General features: G+C 42.3%; 1 protein-coding gene and 1 pseudogene across 1 annotated transcript; one reads left to right on the top strand and one right to left on the bottom strand.

Annotated features, from left to right (window-relative positions):
- The window catches only part of LOC129017034 (polycomb protein SUZ12-like), a 47,637-nt pseudogene extending 46,513 nt beyond the window's left edge, over nt 1-1,124 (bottom strand).
- Nucleotides 1,065-20,942, top strand: LOC129017035 (ribosomal protein S6 kinase beta-1-like). Its single transcript, XM_063655555.1, has 10 exons — nt 1,065-1,176; nt 1,733-1,779; nt 4,737-4,794; nt 6,242-6,342; nt 8,826-8,916; nt 9,090-9,201; nt 9,826-9,933; nt 11,056-11,133; nt 15,977-16,084; nt 20,322-20,942. The coding sequence occupies exons 3-10, from the start codon at nt 4,751-4,753 to the stop codon at nt 20,352-20,354; spliced, it is 675 nt and encodes a 224-aa protein (XP_063511625.1). The 5' UTR covers nt 1,065-1,176; nt 1,733-1,779; nt 4,737-4,750; the 3' UTR covers nt 20,355-20,942.
- The last annotated feature ends 3,506 nt before the right edge of the window (nt 20,943-24,448 follow it).

Genomic DNA, 24,448 nt, shown 5'->3' with positions numbered 1-24,448 from the left:
GGTAGAGCCAAGTTTATTCAAGTTTCTGTAAGATTATTTAGCTATTAAAGATCACCCAAATTATAACACACAAAAGCAAAAAAGGAAACCAATCAGGATATAACATTCCTTAAAAAACAATCAGGATTATTTATACTTACGATGTTTTTAATAAACTCTATTGTTTGTTTCCAGACACCTCGCTCTCCTTTCCAAATAAGTCAGTTTCCCCTTCCGCACAGACCTTAGAAACAGAAATTGACGCAAGAAAATGTTCTGTAAGCCGAGTAGAAAAAGCAGAATTCCGGGGTCGTCTCCAGAGAAGATGCTTGACCACTCTCTGGCTCAGTTTACATATCCACAAAATGGGTGGACAGATTTGAAGGGTTTTAAGCATCCAAAGGTGCCATATGAACCTGCAGCACCAAGTTAGCGCGAAGGCATTTCAGACTAAGGACAATTTCTTCGGTTCCACTGCACTCACCCCTTCACTGGCTTCATTTTGCCCCTCAAAAGCTACAACCGAAACCCCTGTATTTCTAGAGTCCGAAAGGCATGAAAGAAAACAAGAACCAGTCTCGGGATGTGACTGCGGCTCAGTTCAACTGCTACCTCCTCATCTAAAAGCCGCCTGCTCTGAACGTGGGGCCCCAGTCCCGAGCCTCTTGCGTCAATCTTGGGGGAGTCAAGAACCTACCCGGACCCTCTTTTCCAGCTCTCCCAAGGCCCTAGACTCCGGATCCCCTGGAGACGTAATCTCCGAAAGGGGGACATCCCCTCAATTCCTCCCTCCACTACCACACAAGTGGACTCCCGAGGAGGAAGGGGGCCCAGCAGAGTGTCCCATCCCCGGTGTTGGCAGAGTGGGTCTTCCTGCCCTCAAAGCCTCGCACACACTCACTCTCAAAGGCCTGGAGGAAAAGCTCGTGGTCAGCCTGGACGTGCTCCATTTTCGGCTTCTTCACCGGTAACGCCGCGGAGGAGGAGGAGGCCGAGTAACTGCCACCGCCTCCACAGCCCCCGCCGCCGGATTTGCCGCCCGAAGCCGTCGCCGCCGCCGCCGAACCCCCGAAGCCGCCTCCCCCGGACCCCGCGCTGGGCCCCGAGCCGCCCCCTCCACCACCGCCGTGCTTCTGAGGCGCCATCGCGGTTCCTGCCTCCTCCCCCCGCCAGCTACCCGCCGGGCGGCCCCGGAGAGTAAGCGCCTGCAATACCAACCGCTCGCCCCAGCAGGCTCCGGCGGACCGAGGGGGGAAGGAGGAGAGAGGGGAGGAGAGGGGAAGGGAAGGGAGGAGGAGAGGAGGAAAGAAAAGAGGGAAAAAAAAGCGCCTCCTCAGAGCCCGGCTCCGCTTCGGAGGCCGCTCGCCCTACCCTGGCCTTGCTCCGCCCATTTCCCCCGTCCGGCGCTCTGAGTGGCCGGCGGGAGCGCGCGCCGCCGGGCCGCCCAGCCCGTTGGCCCGCGGATTCCCCCGTCAGTCACGCGGAGGCGCTTCTCGCGGAGGCGCGGCTTGGTTGGCCTGTGCGCGCTGCCGATCGCGGGCCCGGCCGCCTCTTTGAACTGAATTGGCGGGAAAATTAGGGGTCGGAGCGGCCTTCCTGCTGGCCCCGGTGCGTTGTGGGGAGAGAAGGACCCAGCGAGCGGTTTAGGGAGTCTAGATCCTTAGTTTTTTGCCCCCAAACACCGTAAGAGTGGTCAGAGAGGTAAACTGGTTGAGAAGTACTTACATACACTCTTCTCTTCTCGATTTTGCAGTAACATGTAACATGGAACAGAAAGGTGCAGAATGGAGCAACTTTTTTGTGAGTACTGCCATTGGAAAAACTTTTTTTTTTTTTTTTTTTGTGAAGATGGAGTTTTACTCTTCTTGCCCAGGCTGGAGCACAGAGGCGTGATCTCAGCTCATCACAACCTGCGCCTCCCAGGTTCAAGCGATTCTCCTGCCTGGGCCTCCCATTTAGCTGTGATTACAGGCATGCGCCACCACACCGGGCTATGTTTTTGTATTTTCAGTAGAGCTGGGCTTTCACCATGTTGGCCGGGCTGGTCTTGAACTCCTGACCTCAGGTGATCTGCCCGCCTTGGCCTTCCCAAGTGCTGAGATTACAGGTGTGGGCCACCATGCCGTCCTAGAAAAACTTTATTTTGACATAATTTCATACTTAAAACGTTTTAAGAGTAGTATAAAGAATTCCTATGCCAGGCTCAGTGGCTCATGTCTGTAATCCTAGCACTTTGGGAGGCCAAGGCAGGTGGATCATGAGGTCAGGAGTTTGAGACCAGTCTGGCCAACATAGTGAAACTCTGTCTCTACTAAAAATAGAAAAGTTAGCCGGGCATGGTGGTGTGCTCCTGTAATCCCAGCTACTCGGGAGGCTGAGGCAGGAGAATCGCTTGAACCTGGGAGGCGGAGGTTGTGGTGAGCAAAGATCGCACCACTACACTCCAACCTGGGCAACAGAGCGAGACTCAGTCACGAAAAAAAAAAAGAATTCCTATGTATCTCTCACCTGGATTCCCCAAATGTCACCATTTCACCACATTTATTTTGTTTTATCCTTCTATGTATATGTATATATGTGTATACATATATACACGCACGCATACATAATTTTTTGAACTGTTTAAGAGAGTGATACAGACATGATTTCCCTTTACCCCTAAAATTGCAGTGTATGTTTTCTTTCTTTTTTGTTTGTTTGTTTGAGATGGAGTGTCACTCTGTCGCCCAGACTGGAGTGCAGTGGCGCAATCTTGGGCTCACTACAACCTCTGCCTGTCGAGTAGCTGGGATTGCACGCATCCACCACCACGCCCGGCTAATTTTTGTATTTTTAGTAGAGATAGGGTTTCACCACGTTGACCAGGCTGGTCTCGAACTCCTGACCTTAGGTGATCTGCCCGCCTCAGCCTCCCAAAGTGCTGGGATGACAGGTGTGAGCCACTGCACCCAGCCTATTCAGTGTATATTTTCCAAAATCAAGGACAGTGTCTTACATAACTATACTAAAATGATCAGAAATAGGAAGTTGACATTGATGCAATTATAACTCTCCTTAGTTTCCTTTAATCTGGAACATTTCCTCAGTCTTTCTTTGACTTTCACGATGTTGATATTTTTGATTAGCACAGGCCAGTGAGTTTGTAGAATGCTTTGGGTTTAGCTGATGTTTCCTTAGTATTAGATTCAGGTTATGCAATTTTGGCAGGACCACTGAAGTGACATTGTGTCCCCTTAATGCATCAGATTAAGAGGTACATGATATTTATATCTTTGTCGTATTACTTGTGATGTTAACTTCGGTCACATGTATAAGGTGGTGTCTGCCGATTTTTTCCCTGGTGACATTTTTGCCTTTGTAATTAATAAGTATCTTTTGAGGAGATACTTTGAGATTATTTAAATATCTTCCATCAGACTTTCATGTTCAGTTTTGTTGTTGTTGTTGTTGTTTGAGACGGAGTCTCACTCTGTCACCCAGGCTGGATTGCAGTGGTGGGATCTCAGCTCACTGCAACCTACACCTCCCAGGTTCAAGTGATTCTCCTGCCTCAGCCTCCCGGGTAGCTGGGATGACAGGCAGGCACCACCTTACCCAGCTAATGTTTTTAGTTTTAGTAGAGATGGGCTTTTGCCATGATGGCCAGGCTGGTCTTGAACCGCTGACCTCAGGTGATCTGCCTGCCTTGGCCTCCCAAAGTGCTGGGATTACAGGCGTGAGCCACTGCGCCCGGCCCACATTCAGTTTTGACATCCATTGATTCTTGCCTGCAACAATTAGTTGTGATGTTTGCCAAGTAATTTTTCTTACTCCATCATGCCTTCTTCATTTATTACTTGGCATTCTGCTGTAATAAGGAACTTTCTCTTCTTCCCCATTTAAAAAATTTATGTATTCATTTATTTATGTCATTGTGGACTTAGGGATTCTGATATCATTTGATGTGATGTAACCTTTCATTATCATTATTTATTTTGATACTCAAATTGTGCCATGTTTTTTACTAGGCCACTGCCAGGTTCATTCTGTTTATTTAAGGGTTCTGAAAATACAAAATATGAGCATTCACTAAAATTAGGGAGGGTGATTTAATTGTAGACTATCATTTTTCTACTTATGGGTAAAATGTTAAAGGGTCTTTAATCAAGATTTTTTATTTTAACCTCAAGTCTGGAATCTACAAATATTTCAAAGTTTGTAGATATAAAACCTGGAATTCCAAGCCGGTTCTAGTTTTTAAACACATGTGTGTTACAGAAGAATAAGAATGCTACTAAAAATAGAATCCTGAGGACTTAGTTTTAAAACCTATAATTTTTAGGATTTGTTTTTCATTTTTAAGGGGATGATGTCTTTTAATTATGGTTAGAAGGAAAGCACAAACTCTCTTATTAGAAGTGGGTTGGAAATAAACATTGTTTTATTTCTTTTTTTTCCTTTTTTTTTTTGAGATGGAGTCTCGCTCTGTCACCCAGGCTTAAGTGCAGTGGCACGATCTCGGCTCACTGCAAGCTCCATCTCCTGGGTTCCCGCAATTCTCCTGCCTCAGCCTCCCCAGTAGCTGGGACTACAGGCACCCGCCACCACGCCCGGCTAATTTTTTGTGTTTTTAGTAGAGATGGGGTTTCACCGTGGTCTCGATCTCCTGACCTCGTGATCTGCCCACCTCGGCCTCCCAAAGTGCTGGGATTACAGGTGTGAGCCACTGCGCCTGGCCATATTGTTTTATTTGTAATGTTTTTTTCTTTTTTTTACAGGAGGAGAACTATTTATGCAGTTAGAAAGAGAGGGAATATTTATGGAAGACACTGCCTGGTAAGTGAACTTTTTGTGGTTGCATAGATTCAGGTAATTACAAGCAAAGCCCCATTCCCACTATGGGCAGCCACATGATTCAGTAAATTGAGCTGGAGCCAGTCACTCACTCAGGACCTCAAGGGGGAGAAGCAGTTTTGGGACTGGGCAGCTATGGAGGTCACATCATTCCTTTGCCCTTAGGCTTGAGTGGAACGCTCTTCACACCAGTTGCTCCTAACAGAACCATTCTCATTGCTGCTTTCTTTCCTTGAATTGGTAAGCTGCCTGCCTTGGCTGTGGGTGAGTGTGGTTTTCCAGTGAACCTTTATGTGTGGAGCAATGGAAATTATCAGAAATCATCTCTTTTTTTTAGGCTTTCTATTTCTCAAGGTGCAGTCTTAGGGAGGTGATAAGCCGGGGCATATCATCTGTGGATTGATTATATAGTCAGGATGGGATTTACCCTCCTATTTCTAAACATGTCATCTGCTTCAAATTAAAAATATGCACATCCTTTTGTGAAGCAACAATATTGGGTCACAATAAATCAGTTTATCCTACACATTAATTTAATAGAAAACAACACTTAAATGTTTTTTTCTACCTTAATTACCAAAACTGCATTCCATTGTTTAATTTCAGGCCTTTTCTAACGCAGAAGCTGCATTGAAGAGCCTTAGGGATGAAGTGCCCTTTTTTGGAGGAGGCTCACTGAGCCGTGTTGGAGGCTGTGTTTGTGGTCGTGCTGGCTGTGAAACTGCCTCAGTCCTCTGGGACACACCCTCTCCATCCTGGAGTAATCTGCAGGATTGCAACATTGTTATGCAGCCAGTATTGCGGCGCCTTGTGCTTTTCGAATCCAGACAGGGTTGATTCAGCCCTTTATTCTTTTGAGGTAGATAAATTTGAGTGTCACACAGTTTATAGTTGTGGGCTGGCTGACAGGAGGGAGGGCAGATACTGTGGGCCTAAGCTGTCTATAAATATGTAGCTGTATTAAGTAAGGGATGAGTGGGCTTCTAAGGGTCAGGTTATAAGACACCTTTTGAAATCAAGACTTGATCTCTGAGAATAATTAAGTTCCTATTTCCTATGGGATTTTAAAGTTGAGGGTGGATGGGAGAAATTTGCTTTGAAATGATTGACTATTAGCTTAATTCCTACACAGACAGAACAAAACATGACCAATGGCCGTTTAGCATATTCCGGACATCTTTGCAATTTTAGCAGTATGTTCTAAGGGCAAAATAAAGCACTTCATAGTTTCACTAAAATGAGTGAAACATAAATGTCCCCATGCCTTTTGGCAGCATCCTATGCTATCTCTTTTTCCCATACATCCCCCTACCCCACTAATTTGGTCTTTGGTGCATGTCTGTTTCTTTCCAGGAATTTTGCTCCATACATAAACTGCTTTGGATAGATTACACTCTTTTTAATTTTATTAAATCACTTTTGTTTCCAGCTTTTACTTGGCAGAAATCTCCATGGCTTTGGGGCATTTACGTCAAAAGGGGATCATCTACAGAGACCTGAAGCCGGAGAATATCATGCTTAATCACCAAGGTGGAGACATACTGTAAACAATTCTATAGTAAATAATCATCTTAAAATCCTGCCACACAGGTCATGGCCATTTTCAAAGCCCCATACTCATCTCTCTATTTTGTATATTTCCTCCCTCAGAATTCATGGCATCATAGTACTTGGTGATGTTTTAAGTCTTTAGGTAATTACGCTTGGTGAGAGTAACAGAAGTTGAGGATAATAGTCGCTCAACTGCCTTTTTTAGTTTAATCCTTACTCTTTATAGTTTTTAATGTTTTTGGAATCCTTACATCAAATGTTGTGTAATGTTTTAGGCTGTAAAAGCCAGTGTAAACATTAATTTTGGCTTGTTACTTAAATTGAAAAGTGAATCTTAATTATACAAGTTGAGTTTTAATAATGAGAATATGTAAATATTGGCTGGGCACAGTGGCTCACACCTGTAATCCCAGCACTTTGGGAAGCTGAGGCAGGCGGATCACCTGAGGTCAGGAGTTCAAGATGCCTGGCCAACATGGTGAAACCCCATCTCTACAAAAATACAAAAAAAAAAAAAAATTAGCCGGGCATGATGGTGGGTGCCTGTAATCCCGGCTACTCAGGAGGCTGAGGTGGGAGAATCGCCTGAACCCAGGAGGCGAAAGTTGCAGTGAGCCAATATCACAACATTGCACTCCAGCCTGGGTGATGGAGGGAGACTCCATCTCAAAAAAAAAAAAAAAAGAAAGAAAGAAAGAAAAAGAAAATATGCAAATTTTAGAAGCTATGCTTCTTACAGTAGGTTTTATTAATGCTGGAAAAAGGATTGCAATTGAACCAAAGTATTTGATAAAACTTTGGGAATATGATGTTTAGTACGCATCAGGTTACTCTTTTTTTTTTGAGATGGGGGTCTCACTCTGTCACCCAGGCTGGAATACAGTGGCATGATTATAGCTCACTGCAACCTCCACCTCCCAGGCTCAAGTGATCCTCCCACCCCAGCCCCTCAAGTAGCTGGGGCCACTGTGGCACACCACCACGCCTAGCTAATTTTTGGTATTTTTTGTAGAAATGGGGTTTCATCATGTTGCCCAGCGTGGTCCCAAACTCCTGAGCTCAGTTGATCTGCCTGCCTTGGCTTCCCAAATTGCTGGGATGACAGGCATAACCCACCTCCCCCACTGCCAGAATCAGTTTATTCTTGCTGTTTGTTTGCAACAACAAACATAAACATCAGAGAGACTAATAATCTTTACAGCTATAGATATAGCATAGTGAGCCTTGACTGCAACTGCATGCTGCTACAGACAGCTCAACTTATGCTAATCTGGGCTGTGGGTAGACTTGGCAATTCACTCGTACCCCAAAGGAGCAACCAGCTGACCCAGGGTATCTAGAAAGTGGTAGCAGCTGCTAATCCTTAGATGTCTACAGAATAATCCATGAGGTAGTTAATTGTTTCAAACTCTTAGAAAATGATGTATGAACAACCGAGGCTCATATAAACATTCCAGATTGTACTCCTCCACCCACCTTTTTTTTTTAAGGAGAAATGATATACTTAACTGAATATATCAAGGGAATCAGTGTCTCTTCCTTCCTCTCATCAACACCTCCTCACTCCCCAAAACCTGGATTCTGATGTGAATTCTAAGTCACAGGATAGAATAGGGGAGCGATAGAATAGTTAACTTCTTTGATTTATAAGGTTGAGTGTATCAGATGGTTCTGTGAAAATAAAGGCCACACTTATTCTGTATCAGAGTGTAGTATATGTTTACATTTGAATCAATAGGTCATTGTGCCTTTTCTGTGAAATGAACCTCAAATACTAGAGTCCCTGAGACTGTTGAACCACTTGTTATGACAGTCCAGTAAAGAAAACTAAACTTGAACTGAAATGATCTTTGTATAAGGTGGTAAGTTTTTTACTTTCTGGGTCAGCAATGGTTGATTCATACTATCTAGCAATTTTATTTCTTTCCCCTAATTAGCAGCATTGGGTAGAATGAGCTACCTTGTTATAGTGACTTTCTGAGACCATTTTAAGAACTCTTCACAGTTCACTGTGATAAAAGCTATATATTTGAAGTACTATCTCACACCTTTGTTTAAAAGGTACAGAATATCTTTATTAGGGTCTGTGTACTTAAACTAGACTTCATAAAACAGTTTTATGAAAATCCTGTTTTCATAAAACAGGATTTTTCTTTTTCAGGATGGTAGAGGATTCTGTGTATACTTAAAGCTAGGGCCTTAAACAGGTTATTTCACTTTTTTCTCTATCTTTATTTTCTCTTTACTAGAGAGATTATATCATTGGCAAAAGGTGACTTTGCCCTAGCCTTAAACAGTTAGCATCCCATTTTATGGATGGTACCTTGTTCTTGACATCTGCAAGAAAAGTTTGAGGCAAAAAAAGTTAAATGGAAGGTTAGACTAAGGTCTTATATGACATGTTCAAACACTGCACATACTTGGAATTCTGAGAATAATCGTGCTGTAATCTTTCATTGTAGGTCATGTGAAACTAACAGACTTTGGACTACGCAAAGAATCTATTCATGATGGAACAGTCACACAGACATTTTGTGGAACAATAAAATACATGTGAGCTGCATGTTAAACATAATCGGTTTGGGGGTAATAGCTAATTTTACCTGTTTTAAGGAATAGTATCTGTTTTCTGTAGCCTCATTGACTCTGTATATTGTTTTTAAAATTCTAATTCAGATGATATGCAAATGGGTGCATTTTTAAGCATATTATTTTCCTCATTGTAGGGCCCCTGAAATCTTGATGAGAAGTGGCCACAATCGTGCTGTGGATTGGTGGAGTTTGGGAGCATTCATGTATGACATGCTGACTGGAGCAGTAGGTGCACAGTTAAAAGCTGTGTGTATTATGGTCTGTGCTGAGTCACTGTAGCAAGAGACCTGTCCTGTGCTTTCTGAAAATGTTACCAATGGAGTTTTCAAAGCCCAAAGATTTGTTATTAGCAGTTTAACACTAATAATGCTGTATGATTATATGGGATCTCATACTTTCAGAAACATTTTCATTTAAATGATCTATGTCATAGCAGGCCTGTGAAATAGATGTTGAACAGATAATGCCCTTATTTTATAAATGGAGAAACTGAAGCATAAAATCACATGGCTTATTATCACACAGCAAGTTAACGGTGGAAACACAGGCTTCCTTCCAGGACACTGCTACTTCCTCTGTCCTGTTGCTTAAAAACTGCACGTCTGCCGGGCACTGTGGTGCATGCCTGTAGCCCAAGCTACTCAGGAGGCTGAGGTGGGAGGATCATTTGAGCTAAGGATTATTAATAGAATCTAGCCTTGACAACATAGCAAGACCCTGTCTCTAAAACAAAATAAAGGTCTTTAGCAGTTAGCCCATTTCACAGCATACATTTCTGATCTCCATGCATAACTAATTCAGGAAATAGATATTGTTATTTAAAATTTGTTTTGTATATACTAATATTTTTCACTTGTCTTCTACTCTTAGCCCCCATTTACTGGGGAGAATAGAAAGAAAACAATTGACAACATCCTCAAATGTAAACTCAATTTGCCTCCCTACCTCACACAAGAAGCCAGAGGTCTGCTTAAAAAGGTAAGGTCCTTAAATGGTCACTGACACTGTAAGATTCAATGACTAGGATTTAACTAGATAGAATTTAATGTATATTTTGAATAATATATATTGAACCAAAAAAGTCTTTAAATTTTGAAGGCAAAGTACAGATATGTTTAACGACTTTCTTTTCATATTCTTTTTTTTAATTCTTTTTTTTTTGTGATGGAGTCTCACTCTGTCACCCAGGCTAGAGTGCAGTGGTGCCATCTTGGCTCACTGCAACCTCAGTCCCCCAGGTCCAAGCGATTCTCCTGCCTCAGCCTCTCGAGTAGCTGGGATTACAGGCGTCCACCACCACGCCCAGCTAATTTTTGTATTTTTAATAGAGACAGGATTTTACCATGTTGGTCAGGCTGGTCTGGAACACCTGACCTCAGGTGATCCACCTGCCTTGGCCTCTCAAAGTGCTGGGATTACAGACCCTTAAACAATTTTTCAGCAGTAATTAGTAAACTATATATTTTTTTCTTTTCTTTTTTTCTGAGATGGAGTCTTACTCTATCGTCCAGGCTGGAGTGCAATGGCATGATCTTGGCTCACTGCAACCTCTGCTTCCCAGGTTCAAGTGATTCTCCTGCCTCAGTCTCCCTAGTAGCTGGGATTACAGGCATGCCCCATCATGCCTGGCTAATTTTTGTATTTTTAGTAGAGAAGGGGTTTCACCATGTTGGCCAGGCTGGTCTTGAACTCCCAACCTCAGGTGATCCACCTGCCTCAGCCTCCCAAAGTGCTGAGATTACAGGCATGAGCCACCGTGCCCAGCCAATAAACTATATTTTCTCAAGGCAAAGTAGACAAGCAAAGTCTAAAAAGGAAAAAAATCAGTTTGACTAAGGTTCTTTATCCTCTTTAAAGCTGCTGAAAAGAAATGCTGCTTCTCATCTGTGAGATGGTCCTGGGGACGCTGGAGAAATGCAAGTAGAGATTGGCATGTTTGGTGTTTTGTGGGGAAGATAATGCTAGTTTTATGTATTTCTGAGGGTTATATGTAGTTGCTTATAAGTTTAGCTTATTTTGTGACTTGTAACTTCAAAAAGGTGATTATCAATCCAGCAAAGTCTATTCCCCTCAAGTTTTCTTTCTGCTTTTTTTCCCTAGGCTCATCCATTCTTTAGACACATTAACTGGGAAAAACTTCTGGCTCAAAAGGTGGAGCCCCCTTTTAAACCTGTGTTGGTAAGTATACGTGAAAGCGTATAATTGGGTGCATTGGCTCACGCCTGTAATCCCCAAACTTTAAAGGGCTGAGGTGGGAGGATGGTTTGAAGCCAGGAGTTCAAGACCAGCATAGGCAATGTAACAAGACTCCATCTCTACACAACATTTAAAAGTTAGCTGGGTGTGGTGGCTTGTGCCTGTAAGTCCCAGCTACTTTCCAGGCTGAGGCAGGAAGATCGCTTGAGATTGTTTTAGAATAAGAAAAATCTCGGCCGGGCGCAGTGGCTCAAGCCTGTAATCCCAGCACTTTGGGAGGCCGAGGCGGGCGGATCACGAGGTCAGGAGATCGAGACCATCCTGGCTAACACAGTGAAACCCCGTCTCTACTAAAAATACAAAAAATTAGCCGGGCGCGGTCCCAGCTGCTCCGGAGGCTGAGGCAGGAGAATGGCGTGAACCCGGGAGGCGGAGCTTGCAGTGAGCCGAGATTGTGCCACTGCACCCCAGCCTGGGCGACACAGCAAGACTCTGTCTCAAAAAAAAAAAAAAAAAAAAAGAAAAATCTCAGAGCAGACAGAAACATTATTTTTATTAGCAGTTCAAAGATCTCTGGTTTATCCTCTTTTCAGCATCTTTGTTTTTATTTTTTATTTATTTTATTTTATATATTTTTTTTTTTTTTTTTTTCTGAGATGGAGTCTCGCTCTGTCGCCCAGGCTGGAGTGCAGTGGTGCGATCTCGGCTCACTGCAAGCTCTGCCTCCCGGGTTCATGCCATTCTCCTGCCTCAGCCTCCTGAGTAGCTGGGACTACAGGCGCCCGCCACCACGCCCGGCTAATTTTTTGTATTTTTAGTAGAGACAGGGTTTCACCGTGTTAGCCAGGATGGTCTCGATTTCCTGACCTCGTGATCTGTCCGCCTCGGCCTCCGAAAGTGCTGCGATTACAGGCGTGAGCCACCGCGCCCGGCCTGTTTATTTTATTTTGAGATGAGGTCTCACTCTGTCACTCAGGAAGGAGTGCAGTAGCACGATCACAGTTCAATGCAGCCTTGACCTCCCCAGGCTCAGGTGATTCTCCCACCTCAGCTTCCCGAATATCTGCGACTACGGACATGTGTCACCATGCCTGGCTAATTTTTTTGTATTTTTTGTAGAAACAGGGTTTCGCCATGTCGCCCAGGCTGGTCTCGAACTCCTGGGCTCAAGTGATCCACTCACCTCAGCCTCTCAAAGTGCTGGGATTACAGGTGTGAGCTTCTGCACCCAGCCAAGCATCTTTTATTTTTGTACTATCTTTTAAAGAACTAAAACCAGTGGTAATTGACTGTATTAGATATTCTTAAGTCAGTTACCTAAGACAATTAAATATTTCAGGTAGTTGGGACTTTTCTTTTTTTGGTTTGTTTTATTTTGCTTAATTTAACCATTTTAAGTATGATTCTCTGGGAATTTTTTCTTCAAAATATAGAATATGTGTGCATTAGTTTGCTAGGCTTGCTGCAACAAAGTACTACAAACCGTGGGGCTTAGACAACAGAAATTTATTATCTCATAGATCTGGAGACTAGAAACTCTAGATCACGTTGTTAGAGTTGGTTTCTTCGACAACTGTGAGAAACTCTATGTTCCATGCCTCTCCCCTGGCATCTAGTGGTTTGCTGGTAATCTTTGTCATTCTTTGGCTTGTAGGTGCATCACTCGGATCTCTGCCTTCATGTTCACATGGTGTTCTACCTGTGTGCATATCTGTGGCCAAATTTCCCCTTTTTATAAGGATACCAGGCATATTGGATTAGGGTTCCTCTCTACTCCAGTAGGACCTCATCTTCACTAATTACATCTGCAATAACCCTTTCCAAATAAGGTCACATTCTGAGGAACTAGAGGTTAGAGTTTCAACACACGAAATTTTTTGGGGGGTGGGTAAGGCACACAATTCAACCCATAACAATATGTTTATGAGTAAATGAGTTAGTGTGTTATTGTCTTTCTGCCACTTCAGAATCTGAGAAAACACAGTTTCTTTTTCCATTCTTCGGGCTGTAGGTGGAGAAGGAGGAGGATGATGATGGTGATTATTTTTTGGTCATGGAGCATAATGTGACCCACTTTTAAAAACAACAAACAATTGTAAGGAGGATAACTGTCATACACCTACTGCCCAGCTTAAAAATAATTAGATCATCTTGTTTAAACATAACTGTCATCCCATCATCACACCTAAGAAGTTGACAGTTTCCCCAGTTTTTTTTTCTCTTTTTTTCTTGAGATAGGGTCTTTCTCTGTTGCCCAGACTGGAGTGCAGTGGCATGATAGTGGCTCATGGCAGTCTCAACTTCCGAGGCTCAAGGGATCCTCCCATATAGCTGGGACCACAGGGGTGCATCGCCACATCCAATTTTTTGAATTTTTCTAGAGATGAGGTCTCCCTGTGTTGCCCCACCTAATTTTTTTTGTTGTTGTTGTTCCATTCTTTTTTTTTTTTTTTCTCCTGTTTGTAAGGGTTTGATCAAGGTCTGTATGTAGTTTGGTTACTATGTCTCTTAGGTCTCTTTTCATTTATAGATTCCCCTCTTGATTTATTGAAGAAACGGGGTCATTTGTCCTGTAGAATTCTCAAATTTTGATTTTGCTGGATATTATCCCCAGAGTATCATTGACCATGTTCATCTGTTCCCCAAATTTGCAAAAACTGGTAGTTAAATTTAGGTGGTTGATCTGATTCAGATTAAACTCTCAATATTGCATATGCTTTGATCAGGAGGCATAATGTGTACTTGTGTGTGGGTATGTGTGTTTTTTTAGTGATGTTCATGGTCACTGCCTGTGTCAGCATTTCACTACCAGGGTAATTTGGCAATGTCTGGAGACATACTGATTGTCACAGCTTGGGGGAGGGAATGCTATAGGTACCTTCAGGGGTAAGAGTCAGCACAGCACAGCCCCCTACAGCAAAGTGTTAATAGGCCTAACATGTCAGTAGCCCTGAGGTTGAGAAACTCTGGCCTACTTTTATAATTTCATCAGGTGTTTGTGAAATGGTCTATTCTGTTATTTCTTCTTTCTTTGTTAGCTAGAATTCTTTCATAAAGAGAAACTCTTTGATCAGTTAGTTACCCAAGGTACAGTTCATACAGGAAAGGCAGGATGTATGTTTGATTCTTTCCTAGTTTTCAAAATAGTGAATTAGTTCCCTAGCATCTTCCAAAATTGACCAATGAAATTTGTGTGTGTTTTTTTCTTTTTTAGTATATTATGAAGTTACACGTTTTAACATATTTGTGTTTCATTTCATTGCAGTTATTTTTATTTTATTTTTATTTATTCATTTATTGTTTTGAGGCAGGGTCTTACTCTGTCACCCAAGCTGTAGTGCAGTGGTATAATCTCTGCCCACTGTAGCCTTGACGTCCCGGCCTCCAGCAATCCTCCCACCTCACCCTCTTGAGTAGCTGGGACCACAGGTACACCACCATGCCCAGCTAATTTTTGTGTTTCTGGTAGAGACGGGGTTTTGCCATGTTCACCAGGCTGGTCTTCAAATCCTGAGCACAAAAGCAATCCACCTGCCTCTGCCTCCCCAAAGTGTTGGGATGATAGGCGTGAGCCACCGCACCTGGCAGTTATTTTTATTGATGCTCATTTTTTCCCTTCGTTGAATGCTGGGTGCAGTGAATGCTGGGTGCATCTTCATGTTGGGTTCTGAGTCCTTTTGACATGAGCACATTGTCTGGTGTTGTGTGAGAGAGCAAAATAAGGAAACTGGTGTTCTATGCTTACCTTGTACATTTTCCCCACACTTGGAATCAGCCATTCCTCCAGGGAGTGCAGGTTCACAGTCTGGGCTCCAAGAGAATTATAAGGTCAGTGTGGTCATCTTTTACTATTAAGTCAGATATTCTAAATTATTATTTACTTCCTACATTTGGCCCAAGAGTCTAACCAGATATTTTGGGAAAGAGAGAAGGAATTAAGTAAATAAATCTCATGGTTACAACTGAAGTGATAACTATACTTTCACAAGGAAATATAACATAACCCATGCGGAATAGAAAATTATTTTTGCTCCTTTAGATTTCTAAAGGAATGAAATAAGCTGTGGGAAGAAATTTTAACTGGAGCATCTTACCAGTATTATTCATGTTTTAACTCTGCTTCAGTAGTTTTTCAGGTTTATTACAAACCTGCAGTAGCCAACTGAATTAATTATCTCCAAACAGGGATTTAGCCAGTGGACTAGGCACACTGAAGCTTTGTGAGAGGGGAAATTGATATTCACATATTTTCCAGCTTGTTTTGAGCTCGATATATTCTTTTTTTTTTTTTAATTGAGACAGACTCTCGCACTGTCACCTGGGCTGGTGTGCAGTGGCATGATCTCTGCTTGCTGCAAGCTCTGCCTCCCAGGTTCAAGCAATTCCCCTGCCTCAGCCTCCCGAGTAGCTAGGATTACAGGCGCCCGCCACCGTGCCTGGCTGATGTTTTGTATTTTTAGTAGAGAGGGGGTTTTGCTATATTGGCCAGGCTGGTCTCGAACTCCTGACCTCATGATCTGCCCGCCTCAGCCTCCCAAAGTGCTGGGATTGCAGGCATAAGCCACCATGCCTAGTCGATATATTCACAGTTTTAATAGGAATAACAGTGTACTAAAATCTATTTTAGTGCATGTTTAAGATTTGAAGATGTAATTTGACTCAGTATTTTCCACTTGCATTTTTTTCTCATTCTGTGCCTGCTAAGACTATTCTAATACTTTATTATAGTTAAACCCTGCGAAAAGAGCTCCCAGAGCTTACAGTGCATTTGATTGATGTCGTATAGACTATTCATTATTTTCTAAATTATTTTGTTTGTATAAAGCAATCTGAAGAGGATGTAAGTCAGTTTGATTCCAAGTTTGCACGTCAGACACGTGTCGACAGCCCAGATGATGCAGCTCTCAGTGAAAGTGCCAATCAGGTCTTCCTGGTAAGTGAAAGAATTTCCATGTAGTCACGGGAAATTTTAAGTATGAGGATGGGCTCTTCGATAAGTAAATTCAGTTTGCTTGCTTTGAAGCTCATGTAGGTCACCTGGCCCACTTTTTTTTTTTAAATAAGCCATGCTCTTATAACTTATTGATACCTACAAAATTGATTTTCATAATCCAACATTTTATTTTAGCAATTAGAGTGGGAATGTACAATTCTTTGAAGAGTATGATTCCCTTTTTTGGTTGGGCCACAGACTTAAAATGATGTTTGGCTTAGCATCTCAACCAAAAATTAAGTTATAGCAGTGGGAGAGAAAAACCTCACTAACTACATGTATTTTATTCCTGAAAGAGCTATTGATTTTTTGTACCTTTTTTTTTTTTTCTTTTGAGACAGGATCTCACCTTGTAGCCCAGGCTGGGTGTAGGGTGTAGTGGTGTGATCACAGTTCACTACAGCCTTGACCTACCAGGCTGTAGTGATCCACCCATTTCAGCCTCGTGAGTACCTGGACTACAGGTGTGTGCCACATCCAGCTATTTTTTTATTTTTTTGCAGAGACAGAGTCTCACTATTTTACTTCTGGACTCAAGCTATCTTCCCACCTCGGCTTCCCAAAGTGCCAAAATTATAGGCATGAGCCATCATTCCTGGCCCTATTTTTGGTACTCTTAACATAAGTAGGGGATTTTTTTTTTCTTTTTGAGACTGAGTCTTAGTCTGTCGTCAGGCTGGAGTGCAGTGGTGCCATCTCAGCTCACTGCAATCTCTGCCTCCTGGGTTCAAGTGATTGTCCTGCCTCAGCCCCCTGAGTAGCTGGGACTACAGGCGCCTGCCATCACGCGCAGTTAATTTTTGTATTTTTAGTAGAGACAGGGCTTCACCATGTTGGCCAGGATGGTCTCAATTTCTTGACCTTATGATCCACCTGCCTTGGCCTCCCAAAGTGCTGGGATTATAGGCATGAGCCACCATGCCTGGCCAAGTAGGGGATTTTTTAAAACTAATTGTGAATATTTGACACCAAATTATATTGGTTCATATGTAATAGTGAATTCTCATTGTAGAAATATCTGCATAGATTTATAGCTTGTCTCCTCAGAAAAGTAAAGGTTTTAGATATTGGCCAACAGAAATGATGGATTTATATCAGATGACCATCAATGCATACATACTATTTTGCTTAAATATCATATATGTTTGTTTATTTTATTACTGTACTTATATGTCACATGAACCATTATCTCATTTTGTATCCTTTTTTTTCTTTTGTCATTCCTTTTTGGACTACCTCTAGGGAGAATAGAATATGGGGACAACAATTGTTTGGGAGTGTTTTTTTCCCTCTTTTTGAGTTCACTGGATTTGTCACTAACTTAATTCTATGCTTTTCTTCCCCACACTGCTCACTACGTAACACAAGTAGTGTTGTATCTTATGGGATGGGAAATAAGCTCTAAAGTTAGCGTGGGGTTGGGACATGGTGGCTCACACCTATAACCTTGAGGTCAGGAGTTCGAGACCAGCCTGGCCCACATGGTGAAACCCCATCTCTACCAAAAATACAAAAATTAGCCGGGTGTGGTGGCATGTGCCTGTGGTACCAACTACTTGGGAGGCTGAGGCAGGAGAATGACTTGAACCCGAGAGGCAGAGGTTGCAGGAGCCAAGATCGTGCCACTGCACTCCAGCCTGGGTGACAGAGTGAGACTCTGTATCAAAAAAAAAAATTAATTAAAAAAAATAAAGTTGGCATGGAATGCAAAAGTTGTGTATAGTACAGTATGGTTTCAAGTAAACAACACTGAATAGTAATAATCCTATAAATTAGTAATATAGAGCACATAGGCAAAATATAATCTTACAGTATTAATTACATAAGAGATAAAAGATGAGTGAGTGCATGCATGTTTTTAAATTCAAGTTTGATATGTGCATGATCAAAGTTACGGCATCTCTGTTAGTAAAATCTTAGGTTCAGTTAGGGAAGTGAGCATGAATCACTTTAATTTTGGCTTTTTTTCTCTCTCATGTACTACTGACGTGGAATTTATACCTTTGATTTAACATAGAGACCTTTTTGTCAATTGAACATTGCAGAATTTCAACTTATGTGACAGTTTTTCCCCCACAAAATAGAAGCATTTTATTTAGCTACCAAGAAATCCAAAGTTGTGGTGGTAAACGTGAGATATTGAAGCTTTCATTGCCAGTTAAAGTATTGTTGAGCTTTTCACAATTACTTAAATTGGCTATAACTGATGAACAGAGCAACTCATTTGTTAGGTTGTAGCCAGAATTCTGTACATAAAGTGGGTCTCTTTAAACATTAGTTAAAAAAATAGGCCGGGCGCAGTGGCTCATGCCTGTAATCCCAGCACTTTGAGAGGCTGAAGTGGGTGGATCACAAGGTCAGGAGTTCTGGAACAGCCTGGCCAATATGGTGAAACCCCATCTCTACTAAAAATACAAATATTAGCCAAGTATGGTGGCACACACCTGTAATTCCATCTACTCGGGAGGCTGAGGCAGGAGAATCACCTGAAACTGGGAGGTGGCAGTTGCAGTGAGCCAAGATCATGCCAATGCACTCCAGCCTGAGCAACAGAGTGAGACACTGTCTCAAAAAAAAAAAAAAAATCCACATACATAAGAAGAGAATATGCATTAAAAAAATCAGCAGAGCCTCACATTCAAGGATTTTCTACACAAGAAACCATTCCTAAAATATGTGCTTGGAATTACTAAGGTTTCTCTTGCAAACATTTTAATAACACCTCATTCTTTAGGGGTGTGGTTATATATGTCATGTTATTAGATCTTTACAGCAACTCTCCTGGGTAAAGCAGTTATTACTAGGTCATTTTATAGAAGGAAAAACAATCAGTACTTTTTTTTTGCTTTACTTCAGTAGCTATTGCCTCCTTCGATTTGACATTTCAATCCTGGCATATAGTGGGGGGCTCAACAAATATTTGTTGGAGGAATGCCATTTAAAATACAACGATTGGATAGGAGAATATTTGAGGGCATTAGCATTTTTTAAAAGCCAAAAAAAATTACAATTGGACTTATGAGATTTTGATTTTTTTGTATATTTTCTTTTAAAAAATAAGCTTCTCTAGGCTGGGCTTGGTGGCTCATGCCTGTAATCCCAGCAGTTTGGGAGGCTGAGGCAGGTGGATCGCCTGAGGTCAGGAGTTTGAGACCAGCCTGGCCAACATGGTGAAAACCTGTCTCTACTAAAAATACAAAAATTAGCTGGCCGTTGTGGCACACACCTGTAATCCCAGCTACTAGAGAGGCTGAGGTAGGAAAATCGCTTGAACCCAGGAGGCGGATGTTGCAGTGAGCCGAGATCACACCACTGCACTCCAGCGTGGGTGACAGAGCAAGACTCTGTCTCAAAAATAAATAAATAAAGTATATAAATAAATAAATAAGCTTCTCTTTTGGCTTCTTCCAATGTAGTCTCTTTGAGTAGGAAGAAATTGTTACGATTTAAACTAGTAAATTCTTTTTTTTTTTTTTTTGAGATGGAGTCTCGCTCTTATTGCCCAGGCTGGAGTTCAGTGGCGTGAACTTGGCTCACTGCAACCTCTGCTGCCTGGGTTCAAGTGATTCTCCTGCCTCAGCCTCCCAAGTAGCTGGGATTACAGGTGCCTGCCATCACACCTGGCTAATTTTTGTAGTTTTAGTACAGATGGGGTTTCACCATCTTGGCCAGGCTGGTCTTGAACTCCTGGTCTCAATCTGCTGACCTATATCCACCCGCCTTGGCTTCCCAAAGTGCTGGGATTACAGGTGTGAGCCATTACGCCCGGCTGACAGGTAAATTCTTATATCAAAAACCTGAGTTAGACTTGGTCCCTGGAGCTGTTTTCCATCCCTAAAAAGATGATGCCAAGCTATCATGTATAATAAATAACAACTCAATTGACCACATATTTTCCTTTAAGCCTAATGATGAAATAATATTATAATGAAATATTTAGAAGTTTTAAGGGAAAAAGTCCCTTAAGTCATTAAATTAAAATTTAAACCAAAACAATAACTTCACTGTTTTAGGATGAAATTGGCATATGAAAGGTTTGATAGTGAACGACAGTAAGATTAACCTACTACAGCATTTGCCTTTAGCTTTTACTGAGTAATACCTGAAGCTATCATAAATGTGCAAATGAAGACATTATTTATTGTATTACTGCTGAGATTAATATTGTCTTTTTCAGATTTCTAAAACATTACAACAAATGCACACATGAGGGCGCTCTCATCAGCCAGATATGGAGAAGGTAGGCATTTGTTGACTGTTAAGTCAAAACTAGTTCTATACTTTTACTGATGGAAAAATCAAGGTCCACCAAAGTGGTTATGATTCTACATGAGTTATTCTCTAGAGGAAATAAATTGGATATTAGAATTTTAAAAAGATTGAACAGAAATCCCTGTCAGTGAATTTATGCTGGAGAATTTTGACGCTTATCTCAGCAACTCCTTCTTGAAAATCTTTACCCATGCCATGATATAATTTATCTTCAATCTTAAATGAGCTTGATAATAGTGTTTATAAGATGTAGGAGAAACAGTTAATTAGAATATTTATTTTTATGGACTTTTGCTCTATAAAATTATAAAATGTTAATTGTGCTTCATTTATTTTTTATTTTTTAATTTTTTTTTGAGATGGAGTCTCGCTGTGTCACCCAGGCTGCAGTGCAGTGGTGTGATCTCAGCTCACTGCAACCTCTGCCTCCCAGGTTCAAGTGATTCTCCTGCCTCAGCCTCCCAAGTAGCTGGGACTACAGGCACGTGCCACCACGCCTGGCTAATTTTGGTATTTTTAGTAGAGACGGGGTTTCGCCATGTTGGCCAGGGTGGTCTCGAACTCCTGACCTCAAGTGATCTGCCCGCCTTGGCCTCCCAAAGTGCTAGGATTACAGGTGTGAGCCACCAACACCTGGCCCATTTATACTTAAGGCTGATTCTCAACTGATTTGGGTAAAATCCTTAGTCTTTCCCCATCTCTGACATAATTCCTAGTTTGTCTTTTGGCTTTCCTATATATATAAAGCTACCAGGCTGCTTGCAGATTTTCCAGGGAAGAAGTCCCATAAACACTGACAAAGATTTTATTAGGGAGAAGCTATGATGGGAATATAGAATGTAGATTTTTTTAATTTAAAAATCAGTATGGGCCGGGCACGGTGGCTCACACCTGTAATCCCAGCACTTTGGGAGGCCGAGGCGGACGGATCACGAGGTCAGCAGATCGAGACCATCCTGGCTAACACGGTGAAACCCCGTCTCTACTAAAAATACAAAAAATTAGCTGGGCGCAGTGGCAGGCTTCTGTAGTCCCAGCTACTCCAGAGGCTGAGGAAGGAGAATGGCATGAACCCGGGAGGCGGAGCTTGCAGTCAGCGGAGATGGCACCACTGCACTCCAGCCTGGGTGACAGAGTGAAGACTGTATCTCAAAAAAAAAAAAAAAAAAAAATCTGTATGTAGAGCTGGGCACGGTGGTGTGTGCCTATTAGCCCAGCCACTGGGGAGGCTGAGGCAGGAGAAGCCCTTGAGCCCAAGAGTTCAAGACTAGCCTGGGCAACACAGTGAGACCCTCATCTCAAAAAATGTAAAATAAAATAAAATATTGCAATATTTATTATATAGGCAAATTTTTTTCAACTTAAGTACTACCCTCATCAAGGGAAGATTTGTTTGATTAGATCCCCACACAGGCTGGCCACTTCCTCATTTCTACTTTTTCTTTTCTTTTTGAGATGGAGTTTTGCTCTTGTTGCCCAGGCCGGAGTGCAATGGCGCGATCTTGGCTCACTGCAACCTCTGCCTCCTGGGTTCAAGCGATTCTCCTGCCTCAGCCTCCCGAGTAGCTGGGATTACGGGCACCTGCCACCACACCAGGCTAATGTTTGTATTTTTAGTAGAGATGGGGTTTCACCATGTTGGCCAGGTTGGTCTCAAACTCTTGAGTTCAAGCGATCTACCTGCCTCGGCCTCACAAAGTGTTGGAATTACAGGTGTGAGCCACCGCGCCCAGCCTCATTTCTACTTTTTCAAAGAAGTCAATTTTCTTTAAAAAATAAACTCTTTTGGCCATGCGGTGGCTCATTCCTGCAACCCTAGCACTTTGGGAAGCAGAGGCAGATGGATCGCTTGAACTCAGGAGTTCAAGACCAGCCTGGCCAACATGGTGAAACCCTGTCTCTACAAAAAATTAGCTGGATGCAGTGGCATGTGCCTGTAGTCCCAGTACTCGGGAGGCTGAGGCAAGAGAATCACTTGAGTCCAGGAGGCAGAAGTTGCAGTGAACTGAGATCATGCCATTGCACTCCAGCCTGGCTGATGGGAGTGAAACCCTGTCTCAGATAGATAAATAAATAAACTCTTATTTAAAAAAAAAAGCAAATCATGAAACAAAACAAAACCCAGGGCTCTGAATGAAAGATCTCTCCTTTAGGGGGCTAGGTGATGGAAAAGAAAATATATCATGAATTTCATGTTCTCAGGTTGTCTTCATTAATGACATATGTATATACATTTCCATTGAAGACATAGATATGCGTTTGATCACCTACATTTGTTTGTATTTTGAGTCATAAATTAAGGCATTTCCTGTTCAGAAAGCACCTGACAAACTTATGATAAAAAACATGGAGTTTTAAAATCACAAATGCAAATAACAAGCCGGGCACAGTGGCTCACGCCTGTAATCTTAGCTCTTTGGGAGACCAAGGTGGGTAGAGTGTTTGAGTTCAAGAGTTTGAGACCAGCCTGGGTACAATGGAGTAATCCTGTCTTTACAAAAAATAAAAAATTAGTGGGGCACGGTGGCATGTGCCTGTAGTCCCAGATACTCAGGAGGCTAAGGTGGGAGGAGTGCTTGAGCCCAGGACGTCGAGGCTTCTGTGAGCTGTGGTCGCACCACTGCACTCCAGCCTGGGTGACAGAGTGAGACCCTATCTCAAAAAAAAGGAGTGGAAATAACAGATGACCTTACAAACATCAAAAGTTATATCTTTATTTATAATATTTTGTCTATATTTAATGAAATATATTAGACAAGTAAAAAATGTAACAGTATGCATATGGCTTTAACTTGGCCCTGCCCAGTACTCTGCCCTCATCTCTTTTCCTTCCCACTGAGTCCTTCCACATTAGCCACACCACAGCAAACCTGACAAGCTTCTGCCTGAAATAGCACCATTGCACTTCTCTTCCCTCTGCCTGAAACATTCTTTTTTTTTTTTTTTTTTTTTTTAATGAGATGGAGTCTCACTCTCTCGCCAGACTGGAGTGCAACGGCATGATCTCAGCTCACTGCAACCTCCACCTCCCTGGTTCAAGCAATTCTCCTGCCTCAGCCTCCCGAGTAGCTGTGATTACAGGTATGTGCCACCATGGCCAGCTAATTTTGTATTTTTAGTAGAGATGGGGTTTCTCCATGTTGGTCAGGCTAGTCTCAAACTCCCGACCGCAGGTGATCTGCCCGCCTTGGCCTCCCAAAGTGCTGGGATTACAGGCGTGAGCCCCTGAGCCTGGCCACCACAATCAGTTTTAGAATATTTTCATTTCTCTCAAAAAAGAAATCCCATACCTATGAGCAGTCGCTCCCCATTTCCTCCATCCCTCAGTCCTAGGCAACCGCTAATTTACTTTCTTTTAGGATAGGATTTGCCTATTTGGACATTTCATATAAATGGAACCACACAATTTGTGGTCTTTTGTGACTGGCTTCTCTCAAGTAACCTAATGTTTTCAAGGTTCATTCATGTTATAGCATGTGTCAGTACTTCTTTCCTTTTGTTTTTTTATGGCTCAATAATATTCCATTGTAGGAATATAACACATTTCATTTATCTGTTTTATCACTTTTTTTTTTTTTTTTGAAATGGAGTCTCAGTCTGTCATTCAGGCTGGAGTACGGTGGTGTGATCTTGGCTCACTGCAGCCTCCGCCTCCTGGATTCAAGCCATTCACCTGCCTCAGCCTCCCAAGTAGCTGGGATTACAGGCACGTATACCATGTCCCGCTAATTTTTGTATTTTTAGTAGAGATCACATTTCACTATGCTGGCCAGGCTGGTCTCGAACTCCTGAGCTCAAGCGATCCTCCTGCCTTGGCCTCCCAAAGTGTTGGGAGCCACCACGCCCAGCTGTCTCCACTTTATGACTACTATGAATAATGCTGCTATGAACATTCACATATAAGTTTTTGTGTGGACATATGTTTTCATTTCCCTTGGGAATATGATGAAGCCTGGCGTTGCCAGGTCATATGATAACTCTATGTTTAAACTTTGAAGGAACTGCCAGACTATTTCCAAAGCAGTTCCAACT

This window comes from Pongo pygmaeus, chromosome 19 (genome assembly GCF_028885625.2).
Source record: "Pongo pygmaeus isolate AG05252 chromosome 19, NHGRI_mPonPyg2-v2.0_pri, whole genome shotgun sequence".
Lineage (NCBI taxonomy): Eukaryota > Metazoa > Chordata > Mammalia > Primates > Hominidae > Pongo > Pongo pygmaeus.
Note: the sequence above shows the minus strand (reverse complement) of the source record. Positions and strands in the feature narration are given on the sequence as shown.

What these genes read in the sequence shown, in the direction of transcription:
- LOC129017035 (XM_063655555.1), top strand. Translation starts at nt 4,751, where the DNA reads ATGCAGTTAGAAAGAGAGGGAATATTTATGGAAGACACTGCCTG. An exon ending in TGTGGAACAATAAAATACAT is followed by an intron (nt 8,917 to 9,089) that starts GTGAGCTGCATG and finishes TCCTCATTGTAG; the next exon opens with GGCCCCTGAAATCTTGATGA. An exon ending in CCCCTTTTAAACCTGTGTTG is followed by an intron (nt 11,134 to 15,976) that starts GTAAGTATACGT and finishes GTTTGTATAAAG; the next exon opens with CAATCTGAAGAGGATGTAAG.